General features: G+C 39.9%; 1 protein-coding gene across 1 annotated transcript in view; it reads left to right on the forward strand.

Moving 5' to 3' along the window:
• RNF150 (ring finger protein 150) overlaps nt 1-15,116 on the forward strand; it is an 86,135-nt gene that overhangs the window by 57,641 nt on the left and 13,378 nt on the right. The window contains exons 2-6 of the mRNA XM_035111684.3: nt 1,008-1,258; nt 9,521-9,592; nt 10,486-10,568; nt 12,192-12,288; nt 13,322-13,532. Coding sequence (XP_034967575.2) covers nt 1,008-1,258; nt 9,521-9,592; nt 10,486-10,568; nt 12,192-12,288; nt 13,322-13,532 — 714 coding nt within the window. The remainder of the gene's footprint in view (nt 1-1,007; nt 1,259-9,520; nt 9,593-10,485; nt 10,569-12,191; nt 12,289-13,321; nt 13,533-15,116) is intronic.

A 15,116-nucleotide genomic window follows, 5' to 3' on the forward strand; every position in this document is an offset into this window, starting at 1 on the left:
AATCATGGAGGGTGAGTGTCTGTAGTGGGAAGTCTTTTTGTATCCATGGAGGCTCCCTGTGCATTTGGGAGCCCTGGAAAATCAAGCTGAAAGACAGTAAGAACTTGAGGATGAAGAGAGTGTGGTCGTTGCACTTCTACCATTCTCCTGATTCCATTTCCTTATTGGTAATCTTCTCTAGAGTCATTAACAACCCTGTGCAATGCAAAATTAGAGGCTGCTGCTAATCAAAGGCCACTGGGACATATTGTAGTCCTTTTACCTCAAATACAAGAATGGATAAATGTCCCTCAGCAAGTGAGTAGGTTTCAGTTAACCACATCATCACATCCCCCCATTGTTAAATAATAAAGAAAAATGGCATTTTGAGATGTTTAGAGAAAGAACGACAGAAAAACCCTACCCATTCATTGCATTTAGACACTTTTGATTCATGATTCAGTGTGATTTGTCTTGTCAGCTGCTTAAAAATTCATAGCAAACTCTGTATTAATGGCATCTAGAAATAGAAAAAGAGAAGGAGCGATGTAAGCAATAAAGCGAGCAGAGACTCTATTGTTCCCACCGAAGACATAGCCAACATGAGACATGATTTACAGTTAGACATTTTGTATGATCATAGCACCCTTGTACAGTACTCTTTGATCTTAAACAATAGCTTTAAATACAAGTGGTCAAATAGGAAAGGATGTAGCACCTACGAATCATTACTCAATCCCTGTTTCCTACTGTTGAAATTGGCTTCTCGCAAGCTGTTGCAGGACCCTATTGCAACTTTGAGTTTCAACCTCCCTACCTAAAGTTCTCTTTGGGTTCAAGTTGGTTTCCTCCCTCAGTGGAAAACTGAGAGTAAACACATAAGAATATTCTGCAGATGCTTCTATTTAATTGCCATTGTGCCTCTTTGTTGCTGAGATGCTATTGCTTTCCCTCCTCTTAAAAAAATCTGCTTTCCTTGGTTGTTGCTGTTTTTTAATGGTTGCTTCTCCTTCTTCCCAATCTGGCAGGTACAGAAGATGTTGTAGCAATAATGATCCCTGAGCCAAAGGGGAAAGAGATAGTGAGTCTGCTGGAGCGAAATATTACTGTGATGATGCATATAACAATTGGAACCCGAAACCTACAGAAGTACGTTAGCCGAACCTCTGTGGTATTTGTCTCTATCTCCTTCATTGTGCTGATGATCATCTCCTTGGCATGGCTAGTCTTCTACTACATTCAGAGGTTCAGATATGCAAATGCTAGAGACAGAAACCAGGTGAGTAGCTTTGCATATGGACATACAGTAGTTTTCTCTCCCGCACTGACCCAAGTTCCTTAAAAGGGTTTATGTCATTGTTATTTAACCTTTCCGGTTAAGCCATAGTAATGAATTGCACTTTAAATTAACCTGTCTTTTTATTGCCAAGAAGGAAATGTTTAATATGGAGGAAAGGGGCAATGAGAGAGAGTCAGCTAGTACAAAAACAAAAAAACAGGGGAGAAAGACAGGTGAATTAATAGATTCTTACACAATGAAGTGCTTGTTATATTTTTCACCTGCACTAGGAACTGTGGAATTCCCTCCCCACAGAGATGTGTCTGGCACCTGTTTCCGCTGGCCTTTGATAACTGTTTTTAATGTTATATTTTTATATTGCCCCAATTCATCATGAGAACTTATCATGACGGGTTGTCAGAAATCTAGCAAATAATAATAATAATACAATACAACAGCTAAGAGAATAACAGGATGATGTGCCATTTGACAGTTCTTGCACTGAATAAGTGAGGTGTCAGAACTGATAGTTCTATGCCCAGGAATGTGTTCACACTATTTTTATTTATTTTTTACTCCAGAGAAAACAACCATTAACACATTACATAAAGCAAAGTAAGAGAATTTTACTCCTGGTTAAAAATGGAACACCTAACTCCCATATGGCTTGTGATGGTAGCAGAGTTCTTACATTCCTGCTTTGTGTGCGCACGTTCCTTCTTAGCCTCAGGTTGAGTAACTGGAACTGGAAATGCCAAAAGGCAACAGATAAGGAGCAAAAGGCCCAGACAGAGTAGTCAGATCTAGTACCAAGTGGGGAATGGCAGTAAGTTAAAGAAAGCAGAAGTGGGAAAAAAAGCTATAACTTCCTTTAAAAGTGGAAAAACCTCTGTAGATAGAAGATGAGTAAAATAAGGTATGAAAGAAAAATAACTATTTTCGTGAAGAAAATGGTAACTGTACAACTGCTCCATTAGTTTCCTATTTTAAGGTTTTCTACCAGCCATCCACCCCCTGACTGTTTTCTGTAACCTCTCTTATCAGCACCAGGGTACAGAGATCCAGCAGTTACCTTTCTCCTTTAGCCCCACTGACTGAATTAGCACCCACACCCCAGCCGAAATTTTGAACCAGCAGTTTATATGTCTACACATATGCATCACTGCTCACATATATCAGGCTATCTCAGAGACAAAAACGGATACCTTGGGGCCAAACTACACATTACATTTCTCTTACTACTTCTTTAGTTATAGGCACAAGGATCCAGTTGTCATTAGAACCACAACATGCAAGGAGATGAGATTTGTACTTTCTCTCTCCTTGGACAAAGATCTCCCCACATTCTGGGCATGTCTTGTCTATTAGATTCAGAAGGGGAAAAATCTCCATTAGCGTCCAGTGGAACTTTTAAACTGCTAAACTTCATGCCTGTGTGGGAGGGCGGTTTTCAGCCAAATCACATCTGGGGAGGGAAGGAATAAACCCCTCTATGCACTGTGATCCCAGTGGCAGTCCTCCTCCACTAATATATAAATATATTAGAAAGGTGCCATTTTAACATTGGACACATGGCTGGAAACATTGCTGTCATGGAAAAATTGTCAAAGCAACTTAAAGCTCGAAGAAACACGAAAGCCAGAGATGATTTTGAAGAAATTTGGTACATGTTTGTTCAGTACATTAGGAAAGATAGCATAATGACAAAGCCACAAGCAATTCATGGCACTCTCTGGAACAATCTGCTAAGAAAATACCACAATATCCAATTATAACCATTTAAGAATAAACATATGGACTATATTACTACTTGCCTTATACTAATATATACACAGAGAATACTTTGAGGAAAGGGGGAGATGGGAATTAAGTTATTTGTATTTGTACTTTTGTATTATATAAATGCAAAGAAAGAGACTAAAAAAAATTTGTGAGCACATAATTCACTGGAGGAACTACAAATGGCTTCCGCTAAAGAGGATTAAATATTACACAAATGGCTTCAGTAAAAGAGACTGAAAAGCTACATATTTCAGACATGCTAAAAATGCAAATGTGCAATACTGCTGACAAATGTAAGATTAAGCTTTGCATACCTTATTAAAGAATATTCAGAATGGAGAGTAAAATAGCCCACAGATTATATGCAAGTTTATTCGCCGAAAGATTGCTTGGAATAAATTATGGAAACCAATTCTGGAATAAATTCTGGAAACCAATAGTGCAACCAAGGCTTGCACTATTATTTTTGTATTTTGTTCAACTGAAATTATGCTCAGTCAGTGCCATTGGTGGCAATACATCTGTAAGCAGCCATGGCTGTTATAATGGTCAACTTATTCTGCCCAACAAGAGTCTCTTCATTGGTGCATGCATAAAAAAAATACAGCAACCCCCCCCACACACACACACCTTGAACAATATCAACTTTCGTGGCACATGTCCGCCCATACTTTTGTCATAAATATGTTTTCTTTATTAAAAATTGGAAATTTCCCTCCAACTTTCTAGCAGAGCTATGTTTTAAAGAGCAGGTTGCAGTTGGTACCCATCACAAACTGAATCTTTCCTACTAAAGATAATAAAGATTCCTGTGGAATTTTTGGTGTGTTTTTTGACGTGTAGTGGTCAGAGTCTTGGACCAAAACCTGAGAGACCAGAGTTCATCTCCACTCAGCCATGAACCTTGGGCCAGTCACTATCTCTTTTGCCTAACCTGGCTCATATGATTGTTGTGAGGATAATGTCAGGTGAACCATGTATAGGTGGGATCTAAATGTAATAAATAAATAAACTGTCCCATTCTTCCTACTGCAATCCATCAGCTGTATCTGATGAACTCAATGCAGATTTAAAAACCACCACTGACTTATTCCTCTTGTTTGCTTTGGAATAAAAAAATGAAATTTCCTTGGCCTAATGTTCAGAGAGTGTAGATTTCCAAGTCCTGTTGTCAACATTTATTGCTTGATCTTTGCCAGCTTTCATTCCAAATCTGAGAGCTGCTAATAGGGAGTCTTCTCTTGACAGCTTTCTTTCAATCTGTGCCATTAGTCTTTGCTGCAACCATTTTCCTTTATTCCTGTGCCATGAGTTATTAAAGTAGCCCTTTCTGCCTGGATCAAAACATAAAACATTAACAGTTAATATACCTTTAGCTGTATGGTATGTAGAAATGAAGTGAAATATCAACTTGCTTATAATTTATATCTGTTTGGCCTTTGGCTTTCACATATTCAGTATTTCTTCGGCGTCTTTTTGGGCAGAGTGCTCAAAGCTTAATGTCCGGTGTAGTATTGCATGTTTGACATTTGAAGTATGGAGGTTTTCCATCTCTTCTTCTAAAGCCATTTGTTGCAGACATTTGCCCTCTTTAGCTTGGCCTTTGTCATTCCCACCATTCAGTGTAATGTTCACTGATATATAATGCATAGCAATAGCTATGATAATTACATCATGGGTTGCTAACATGGTGCCTGGGGGCAGACACGCACCCACAAGAACTTTCCTTGCTATCCACAGGGTCCCATCCCTCTGCTTCTTCCTCCACTGCAATTAGGCTTGGGGAGAAAACCCCTTCTTTAGCCAACAGAAGGCTTTTAAAAGCTGAATTATAGTGCAAGGAACAATTTAGAGAGAAGTTTTTCTGGATTGCAAATGTGTCCACGATCCAAAAAACTCCTGTTTCAGGTCATTCTTGCCAATAACTTTATCATGTGGTATTTTCATTCTGTCAGCAGTCTATATTAATTATTTAAATTTGTGTTTCATTTGTTTTCTGCACCGGTTTTCTTTCCTTTTCACAGAGAGCACCCAAGTTCATGTCAAATTGGTTACAGCTCTAGAATTTTATGGCAGAGGAAGCTCTATAGTCTCATTTCAGATCTAAAACACAAAAAGCAGGTGTTAGTCAGTGGACCATAACATGAGAAAAAAAGTAGTTTCCCTGTTTGCTAGGATGAAAATATCACTTCTGGTTGCAGTGGCAAAGAGCAGTCCACAGGCATTTTGGAAAGAAAAGGATGGCGACATCTGTCAGCCACTTAGAAGAGCTTTACTACTCCTGCCACCATCACAAGCAACAGCAAAACTTCATCTTCTTTCAAGTTAAAAAATAGGAATCCACCACTGCTCTCCACCATAGTAAATAACTCTTTTCCACATTAAAAAAAACCCTGCTCCTCTCCAAATTGACAAAATGCCCTTTAAAATTCACCTTAGATTAAAAGGTCAGCTTGGAATGTCATTGACACTTACTGTATACAATGTAGATACTAGGCATATATCCAGTAAAAGGAAGTTCCAGAGGCTCTGGAGCCACTACCAAGAAGGTTCTTCCATATGCTGCCACACTATGAATCTACACAAGTAGTGGAATAGCTAACACAGCCTCCCCAAGTGAACACAGTTCCTCCTATAGGAAGAGCCACTGATCACTTAGAAGTTGCAGTACTGTATTGGAATCATGTTTCCATTGTATATGCTGCATGGGATGGGAGAATGTTCAGATGACCCAACCATTTGAGTTGGTCCTGATCACTGGAGCTTTCCCCACTCAAGCGGCACATGGAATGAGGAGAAAGGGAACTGCCATGATCTGGATAAATATCTAAACACTGTAAAAATGAGAAAGTATTCTATTTTGTCTTATATGGTGATCATATTTTTAAAACTTAAGTGGATTCCAAAAGTATCACAAATATTTAATCCATTATTGTCCACCCTCATTTTCCATCTTAAACTGAATTTCTAATTCCTCAAAGTATTAAACATCTGCTGACTCAAAAGTTGAAGTTTCCAGCAAAAATATCCAGGGAGGCAAGGAGTGCGTCAGCATTTAATTTAAATGATGAACAATCACTATGAAAGTACATTTAGTAGGTGGAAAGTATTTAGTAGGTGGCATGGGGTTATGTCCAATGCTAATCCTTCTTGCAGTGGATCCACTGAAATTAATGAACACGACAAACTGGATCCATTCATTTAAATAGGTCTTCTCTGACATCAAACATCATTTCGATGCAATTCGTGTTATTTTAATAATGGTTTCATTCTTAAATGCTTCATGAGAGCAAAATTGAGGAGCGGATGATCATGGCCATAATGCCAGATCTATTTTACACTAGCTCACATCCTTAGATATATATTAAAAGCACACGAGAAATATTTCCCTCCCTCTTGCCTTTCCCCTCTATTCTGTGCAAGCTGTGAGAGAAATGGTGCCAAAGATAAAATGCTTCATTACAAGATAATAGTTGGCGAGCATGTCATGATCAAGAGCTACATTAAATGTTCATTTTGTTATCTCCCTTCTGAGGAGCTGTATGAAGGACATGTTTCACATTTGCAAACGATGGACGTGATCCAGCCAGAATGCACCACTTTTCAGCCCTACTCATTGTGGTGGCTGAAATTTGTGCCGACTAAATAGTGCTACTAAAGAGGGCCCTGGCTCAGCACTACATAGTGGAATACGACCACCACATACACCCCTCAATAAGGATGTCATCGGCATTTGACCAGAGCCTCTTGGGTAGGTAAACAACTCTGGTGAAATTATAAAACATAGCCTCCCAATGTGCAGCTGGAATCACATCTTTCTCTTTCCCTGCTTAGTATGGACTGTTTTGCCTCCATATTGTGCAACAGAAGCAAAGCTGTGCGTCCCAGGGAGAGGTGCTGCACGGCTTCTCTCCTACTGCTCAATACAGGGTGGAACGTGCCTTTCTTCCATGGTGAGCAGAAGGAGAAAGCGTTTCCGGGGCATGAAGGCTTCCAGGGCACTACAGCCTTCCCACCCGAGTAGGAGACCTTTGGGAGGTGTTAGGCCTGTCAGTGTGGCCCCAAGATGTTAAACCCCATATATTGCACTAACATAATAAGGGCAATTAAACCGAAAATATATAACACGATTTAATTAGCTGGGGGAAAATATCAAGAAATTCAAAAACATAATGAAATTTATCTACAAAAACGTAACTGCTTGGATCCTAGGTTTTTTTTAAAACCATGAACTGAAGGTCCTTCTATGAACAGAGCAATGGGAACATCCAAGTCTATATATCCAGTACACAGACATACAGTAAATGCAAGAAACTCAGTGGAGCCCATTTGGAAGAGGAAGTGCCCCACATGCGTGTTGGATGACATGGCAGGATTCTTCAGGAACTCCTATATATTTTAATCAGTTCACTTCTTCTTTACGCTGAGTGGCTCAAACAATGAAGTGGAGTGACTCTGTATTTAATAATTCCCTTTGCTTAAACAAAAAGTGGGGGTAGGGGTGAGCAGCCAACAAGCAGTTTGGCCTAAGTTGATAGCCTTATTATAGTCCATTACATGGTTTAAAAAAGGAAATAACTGCAGCGACAGCTCTTAAAATAAACTGCTTTTTTTGGAAACTCAGTCTTGGGTATATCTATATTTCTTACTGTTTCCCCCTTTCCAAATCTTTGCTTCTCTTTTCTGAAAACTGGAATGGTGCCTTGGAAAAACAAACAAACAAAAAAGCAAATGGAAACAGATGGGTGAAGAATGATTCACATTCCAGACTTTCAGATGCAAAAAATATGTGGAATAATTTTTTGCCCTAATTCTCCAGGCAGATGGCTTCACTCATGCAGGGATGGTGTGAAGTCAGTATGTACTTAGGTTGGGAGAAAGTGGTTTGAGATTTCAGCATAAAGATGAAGTAGTCCTAAAGCACTAAAGTCATTTTTCTTAGCTTAGAAAAGTATTCATTTAGCAATAAAACGTAGTGGGGAAATGCATTTTCAAATGTTGCAGAGTATGGAACATTTTCAGGTATTTGGCCAAGGAATGCAGTCTGAGATTCTGCTAAGGATATACCTCTTGCAACATAATGGTAAAACATCCTGCAACTCCTTTTGCACAGACCTTCCTACCCATCTTCATGGTGTGGCCTGGGAAAGGGATGCAGACAGTTGTGCCTCTAGTTCAGGCATCCCCAAACTTCGGCCCTTCAGATTTTTTGGACTACAATTCCCATCTTCCCCAACCACTGGTCCGGTTAGCTAGGGATCATGGGAGTTGTAGGCCAAAACATCTGGAGGGCCGCAGTTTGGGGATGCCTGCTCTAGTTCCTGGGTTTGGTTGCCCTGGAGATTGCAATTTGCTTCAGTTTCAAGTTTGATCCCGCACTGATAGTGTTTCCCTCTGCAGCAGTTTTATGGGTTTTAATCTCAAATTTAATGGTTTGTGTTCAGCCCAGCCTCTGTGCCTGTCTCTTTATTTGGCCACCAGGTTGAAAGAGCCCATATTTTCTCAGTGGCCATCTTGATGCCCATGGGAAGTCAGGACATGAGCACCACCACCTCCTCCTATGGTATCCAGCAGCTGGCATTCAGAAGCATTGCTGCCTCTGACAGTGGTGGTGGAACAAAACCATTAGGAATAGTAGTCATTGATAGCTTTATCCTCCAGGAATCTGACTAATCCGCTTTTAAAGCCACACAAGTTGCCTCTTTTGGGAGCAAATTCTGTGCACTGTATGAAGAAGTACTTGCTTTTGTCTTGCAAGCCCAACTGAATTCAGTAGGAATTACTTCCAAATCAGCCTGTTTAGGATTGTGCTGAAGCAATACACAGACAATAATGGACCTGCTCTGATACCACCCATAATAGAACTCTGTTCTTGCAAGAGCACTCATGCATTCATTGAGCATGTTTGTGATTCCAACAACTGGTATTCAGAGGCATACTGCTATCTTAGTTGGTGACCATTGTGGGAATGTACTTTAACTATGTTTTGTGTGAAGAAGTGTTTTTGTCTGTCCTGAATCGTCAAAAAAACAGTGCTTCTACTTGCACAAGTCATGACACCTATTTTTTTGTAGATCCCTCCTATCCTCCTAAGCCCCTGCCCATCTTTTTTTAAAAAAATACCCTGCTCCCAAAGGTTGCCGGGCTCTCTGGAATAATATGTAGTATGAAATACGTAGCAGGGGATCAGCAGAAATCAGCTACACCTGATTCTTCTGTCATTGGTTCCTGTTCCAACAGATTGAACATCTACAACAAAGTGAGATAATTAGATACCTTTTAATCCATACTGCATCTGGTGTTTTGTCGATACCAATTACTCCCCATATTAGTGACCTCTTTGAATCCAATATTGCATTTACATAGCTCTTCTCTGTTTCATTTAAAATGATCTTGGACCATCAAACTATTATAGAGCCATGCAAGAACATCTGTGTGAAGGTGTGCTCTTTAGTAAAGAGTGATATATTACATTTTTAGCGCCGTCTCGGAGATGCTGCAAAGAAAGCAATCAGCAAACTGCAGGTCAGAACGATAAGGAAAGGCGATAAGGTAATTTTTTCTTAAATCTTTGTTTTAACCAAGCAGGGGGTGGGGGTGGGGAATGCAGTTAGGCATTGTGCTGTGGGCAATAAAATAAAATAAACCAGAAACCTTTGTGTGGGTTACTTCCTTCCACAAAAAGGGCCTGGTGAGGACTGAGGAGAGTGATGTATGGAAGGCACACACTGGTTGCTCATACCTGCAGCAACCTGCTGCATTGACTTTCCATATGGAGGAAGGGTTGAAACAGGCCTCTGTTATGTGCTTCAGCAGTGGTACCTCCCAACATTGCTAGACTCCAGCTCCTGTCATTTCTGACCAATAACCATGGCTGGCTGGGGTTGGTGAGAGTTCGGAGTGCCAAAGGGTTCTCCATTCCTAAATTACAGGGATCCCTTTGCAAATGGGGTGACGCGGGTGGCACTGTGGTCTAAACCACAGAGCCTAGGGCTTGCCGATCAGAAGGTCGGCGGTTCGAATCCCAGTGATGTGGTGAGCTGCTGTTGCTCGGCCCTAGCTCCTGCCAACCTAGCAGTTTGAAAGCACGTCAAGTGCAAGTAGATAAATATGGTAGGTACTGCTTCGGTGGGAAGGTAAACGGCATTTCCGTCTGGTTCGCCAGAAGCGGCTTAGTCATGCTGGCCACATGACCCGGAAAAACTGTCTGTGGACAAATGCCAGCTCCCTCGGCCTATAGAGCGAGATGAGTGCTGCAACCCCAGAGTCGTCCGCAGCTGGGGTCAGGGGTACCTTTACCTTTTTACTTTGCAAATGGACACTGTAACCAGTTGGTCTAAACTGAACTTTCAGAATCTGGAAGGACTTGGGGATATTATTAAATGTCAATGTATTTCAGTCCGCCATGCTTTTCGTTGAAAATGTCAATCTCAACGTTTCTGTAGGAAACGGAACCTGATTTTGATAACTGTGCAGTGTGTATTGAAGGTTACAAACCGAATGACGTCGTCAGGATCTTACCCTGCCGGTGAGTTGATATAACCCTCCAATTAGAAAGATACAATTAATAAATGGTTACAGGTAGGTAGCCGTGTTGGTCTGGGTCAAAGTAAAAAAAAATAAAAAAAATAAAAAAATAAAAAAAATAAAAAACCATGGAGGGACCTGGTTTGAACAGAGATATCGGATTCTTATCTCATTATACATGATAAGCGATCTTCAGCCATCTCAACCCTTGCTTTTTCATGCAAAACCATTTGCAGTCGTTTTCGGTCATCAACAGCTATCAGTCAGTCAATCACCCACTTCCACCACCCTTCTGAGTGATCCCCCCTCCCCTCCCCATCCCCATCCCCACCCCTCCCCTTCTCTACATAAGTGCCTGGGGACTTCTATTTCACTGTATCTGAAGAAGTGTGCATGCACACGAAAGCTCATACCAAAATAAAAACTTAGTTGGTCTTTAAGGTGCTACTGAAGGAATTTTTTTATTTTACAATTAATAAAGTAATTGATTTTTGTGGTGTTCTTCACAGGCCAATAATATGTCTTTGTCATTTGCTAACAGTGCAATATGCTTTAAACACCCCCCCCCAAAAAAAACCCTATTGAAGCTAAAACAGTTAGAGTGGCTTCTGGGGGGTGGAAGGGCCTACAGAAACTGAATGCATTGGTGTTTGAAATTTGGTTGCCGGAAATTTATTTGATTTGGATTTTTTTTAACTTGCTGGATCACCTTAAAGTAGAAGCAATTTAACTGCAGTTTTTCTTAGATATATCATATATATAGCAGTGGTGCCATACATTATATATGCCCCCTTTTCAGCTACCTCAGTGCACATGCTGCTAGTATTTTTGGAAAGCCTACATGAAAAATCCAATTTTGAACAGATGATTTAGATCCAAAGGTTGCTTTGCTCTGATGGAAGGAGTCTTCCTTTGTCAGGGGAATAGAACCTTTGAACCCAATCTAATGTAATATGTTCCTTTTATGATCCGGGGGGGGGGGACCAAATCCAGTAGATAAATGGATGTGACAAACTGCATGCATCTTTTTTGCAGCAAAGAAGCAAGCCTATTAGGGAATGAATGCCCATTACTCTAATTCTCATCCTACACAGGTTGATAGGTTCTACGGTATGTTCACAGATCAAATTTTATGCTGTCAGTTCTCTTTCTGCAGTTTCAGATCTTGCGTTTTGCAGTACCCAGTCATGGATACAGAGGTGAAACACAATAAATAGTTTTTTTTCTTATTTATGCTACTTTTCATAGTACCAAGGATGATAAATCTGCTGTCGGCTGATAATCATTTCTTAGGGTCTGGTTTTTAATATGGAAAATTGCTTCCATTTTATTTCATCTTCTGAAGTTTTTATTTAGGGAGCTTTTTCTGCTAATTTTACATTTGAATTTACAAGCTAGGTTCCATCCATTACAATTTATTAACTACAAAACACTTGTGTTTTTCAGTACAGGTCTTCTTTCACCAGGTTTTTCTTGGCGAAAGTATTTTCCACACAGATATATCTTACACTGCAAGACACTTTTGAGCTTTTTCAGAGCAGATGGTATCAACTGCAACTCTGAGAAACTGAATATTCAGGTCTTGTATAGATTTTAACTAAATTTCATTTTTCTCCCTTTGTAGGCATCTCTTTCACAAATCTTGTGTAGATCCATGGCTACTAGACCATCGCACCTGCCCTATGTGTAAAATGAACATCTTAAAAGCACTAGGGATTCCGGTAAGCATGTAATGTTGTAGAACACTGAACATGGTATTTTCATTAATCCTAATTCCACTTTTTTAAAAAAGTGAATAAGCAAGTTTCATCTTAGTGAGCATTCTATTTCTATCCTGAAGATTTTGGGTCCCCTAAAGCCATTTCCTCACCAATACTAATAAGACAATATAAACTACACCCCCACACCCCCAAGTGACATTTTCAGCATGAACCATAATATTTAATGTATGGAAAAACCTGAAGCTCAAAACCTCCCAAATCGGATAAACACACACCCCTAAAACAAAACACAAGGCAACAAAGTAAGCAACCTTCCCCAAAACTGGCAACCCCTACAACAACAATACCCCTAAAATCAAAGAATACCCACACATTTTTAAGCGAAAAATTGAGTGAAAATTGTGAGGAACAGAGTGTGTTTGAGGGTAGCATGCCCCCCACACACACCACAATGGGGATCCCAGCAGTAAATTAGCAAAGCATCTAGTAGGTATCATCCATTAAGACACCTGAAGGGTTACCAGGAAAATGTCTAAATTAACTTCATATACCAAGCATACATCAGTTCTGAAAAGCAGGCACATTATGTCGCATGCCTCCAATTTGGATAAACATTTCTGTGAGGATATGTCCAAGATAGGATTACTGTTTTAGGCTGCAGCCATAACCCCAGTTACCTTGCATTAAGCTCCATTGAATTCACTGGCACTTGCTTCTGAGTAGATATGGTTAGGTTTATGCTGCTAGAGACGTTGGCGTTTTGGTGCCACCAACAAATATCTAACATAACAATCTAGGTATGGATAGTCTCTAAATGGCCATTTGCTTTCAGAAGAATTTGCAAACTAATAAAGACTATCCTGTAAAGAGAAGCCAACATGCATGTTGTGAAATCCATGACAAGGTAATATTTGGAACTACAATGAACTATAGAACTAAATGAACTATTTCTTCCTGTAATCCAGACACAAATATTTCCTTTCAGAATCTCTTTCCCCATTCCCATTAGACTCTTCTTTCTTGTTTTCATCAGCCCAATGCAGATTGTGTAGATGACATACCTCCAGATTTTGAAGCTTCTATAGGAGGGCCGCCAACTAACCAGATTACAGGAGCAAGTGATATAACTGTGAACGAAAGCTCTGTAGCACTGGACCCTCCTGTCCGGACAGTTGGAGTACTACAAGTCATCCAGGATGCAGACCCTCTTCCACAGACTGGGGAAAATAACCTCAACACAAGCAGTAAGTTCTCAACTCATTTGCTTAGAGTGAATGTTCTAAATGTGATTCATAAAATCGCCGGTGACTATTCTGTAGTATTTTCAATAGGGTAAGTCCTGTTTCACAATGAAAATATTTCAGCAGAACTGGATTTGTGGTGTTGTGCTAAAAAATATTTACTTGCGATTACGCAGTGCAATCAAAGATCTCATGTGCCAGTCTGGTGTAATTCATTTATTATCAGAAGACTTTAAAGGTAAGCTTGAGTCCTGAGTGGGCTTCTTCTGGCAAACAAGTTGCCGCTCTCCAGTCCTTGAATTGCAGGATGGCTGTATATAACCCAAGAGCAAAAATGTCTGTGGCTCACAAGAGTGTAAGCACAGGTTATATTTGCCTTTCTGTTAGGGTTCAGTTCCGCAGAAAGATGATCTTCTAGTCCTGCTATACATTTACTCTTCTTAAACCACAAGGGGACACAACATGTTTGGATTGTGTCAGACCACAGTTTCAGCAGGCACTGCAGTATCTTATATTTGCTACCACAGCATATTTGAGCGGCTTCCAGGTTTGACAATTTTAAAAATGCAGTTCTAGCAGGGACAGTACTTTCTCATTGGTTTCCTCCCACATGCACTTCACAAGTTCAAAAGGAGCTTTATACTCATATTAATTACAATGGGTTTTATACCTAGGTAGCTGAGATTAGGATTACAGTGTCAGTTAGCAATACACTGCTACACTTTTTGGGTGTTTTTTTATAATCATATTTTTCTGCTTTCTATTTTTTCTTTAAAAAATAAAATCACATGTTATGTGACTTCAAAAACAGGAAGCTGAGTGACTCACTCACTCGCTCACTCACAGATATGAACTAACCAGGGCAAACAGCTAGAATTTACTGTAAAATGGGAGCTGTAGGAAAGAGAGCATGTTGCAACAAAAGGGGGAAAGTCTTCTCTCTCCATTAGCTCTGAGGAAAATATCTTCATAGCTACCCAAAGTACTGTTTCAGTTAGCGCTGTCGATCGGGGATATTAAAGGGAATCCAAGTTTTTTTTATTAACAATTTAATAAACAAAACCTAGTATTTACTAGGGATAAGGGAGGGGAAAACCTTCTACTTTTCAATAGCGTAACAGAATCAGTATGACCTATAGAAAGCAACAAGTTTTCCCAGAATTTGTAACCCCACCAATGAAAATCTGCCATGTTTGATAAAAAATAGCCTTTATCATTTAAATCTTTAGTTGATTAATCTACTGGTTAAGCCAATTAGAGTTTGCAGGCTGAGTTTTTTTTCTTCTTCTTCTATCCATCATCCAGTGCTTTGAGATTATGGAAGTAGAGGTAGCCCCGGTGGAGTAGCCCTGGTGAGAAAACTTAAAAGCAAGGCTGCCTGAGGGCTCTGTGTGAATATTGCATAAATTAGGCTCAGCACAACCCTGCAAAAAATAAAATAAAAATCACACAGATGTTTATGCACTGTTGCGTCCTATGTATCCTCATTTCACCATCTCGCCTATCTGGGGATTTTACACATTTGGCACATGACTGTCCACACACTTCATTTTTTGGTCTTAGATTTTTCATAAATAATTCCTTTGT

The sequence above is a fragment of the Zootoca vivipara genome, chromosome Z1, assembly GCF_965207765.1.
Source record: "Zootoca vivipara chromosome Z1, rZooViv2.hap1.1, whole genome shotgun sequence".
Lineage (NCBI taxonomy): Eukaryota > Metazoa > Chordata > Lepidosauria > Squamata > Lacertidae > Zootoca > Zootoca vivipara.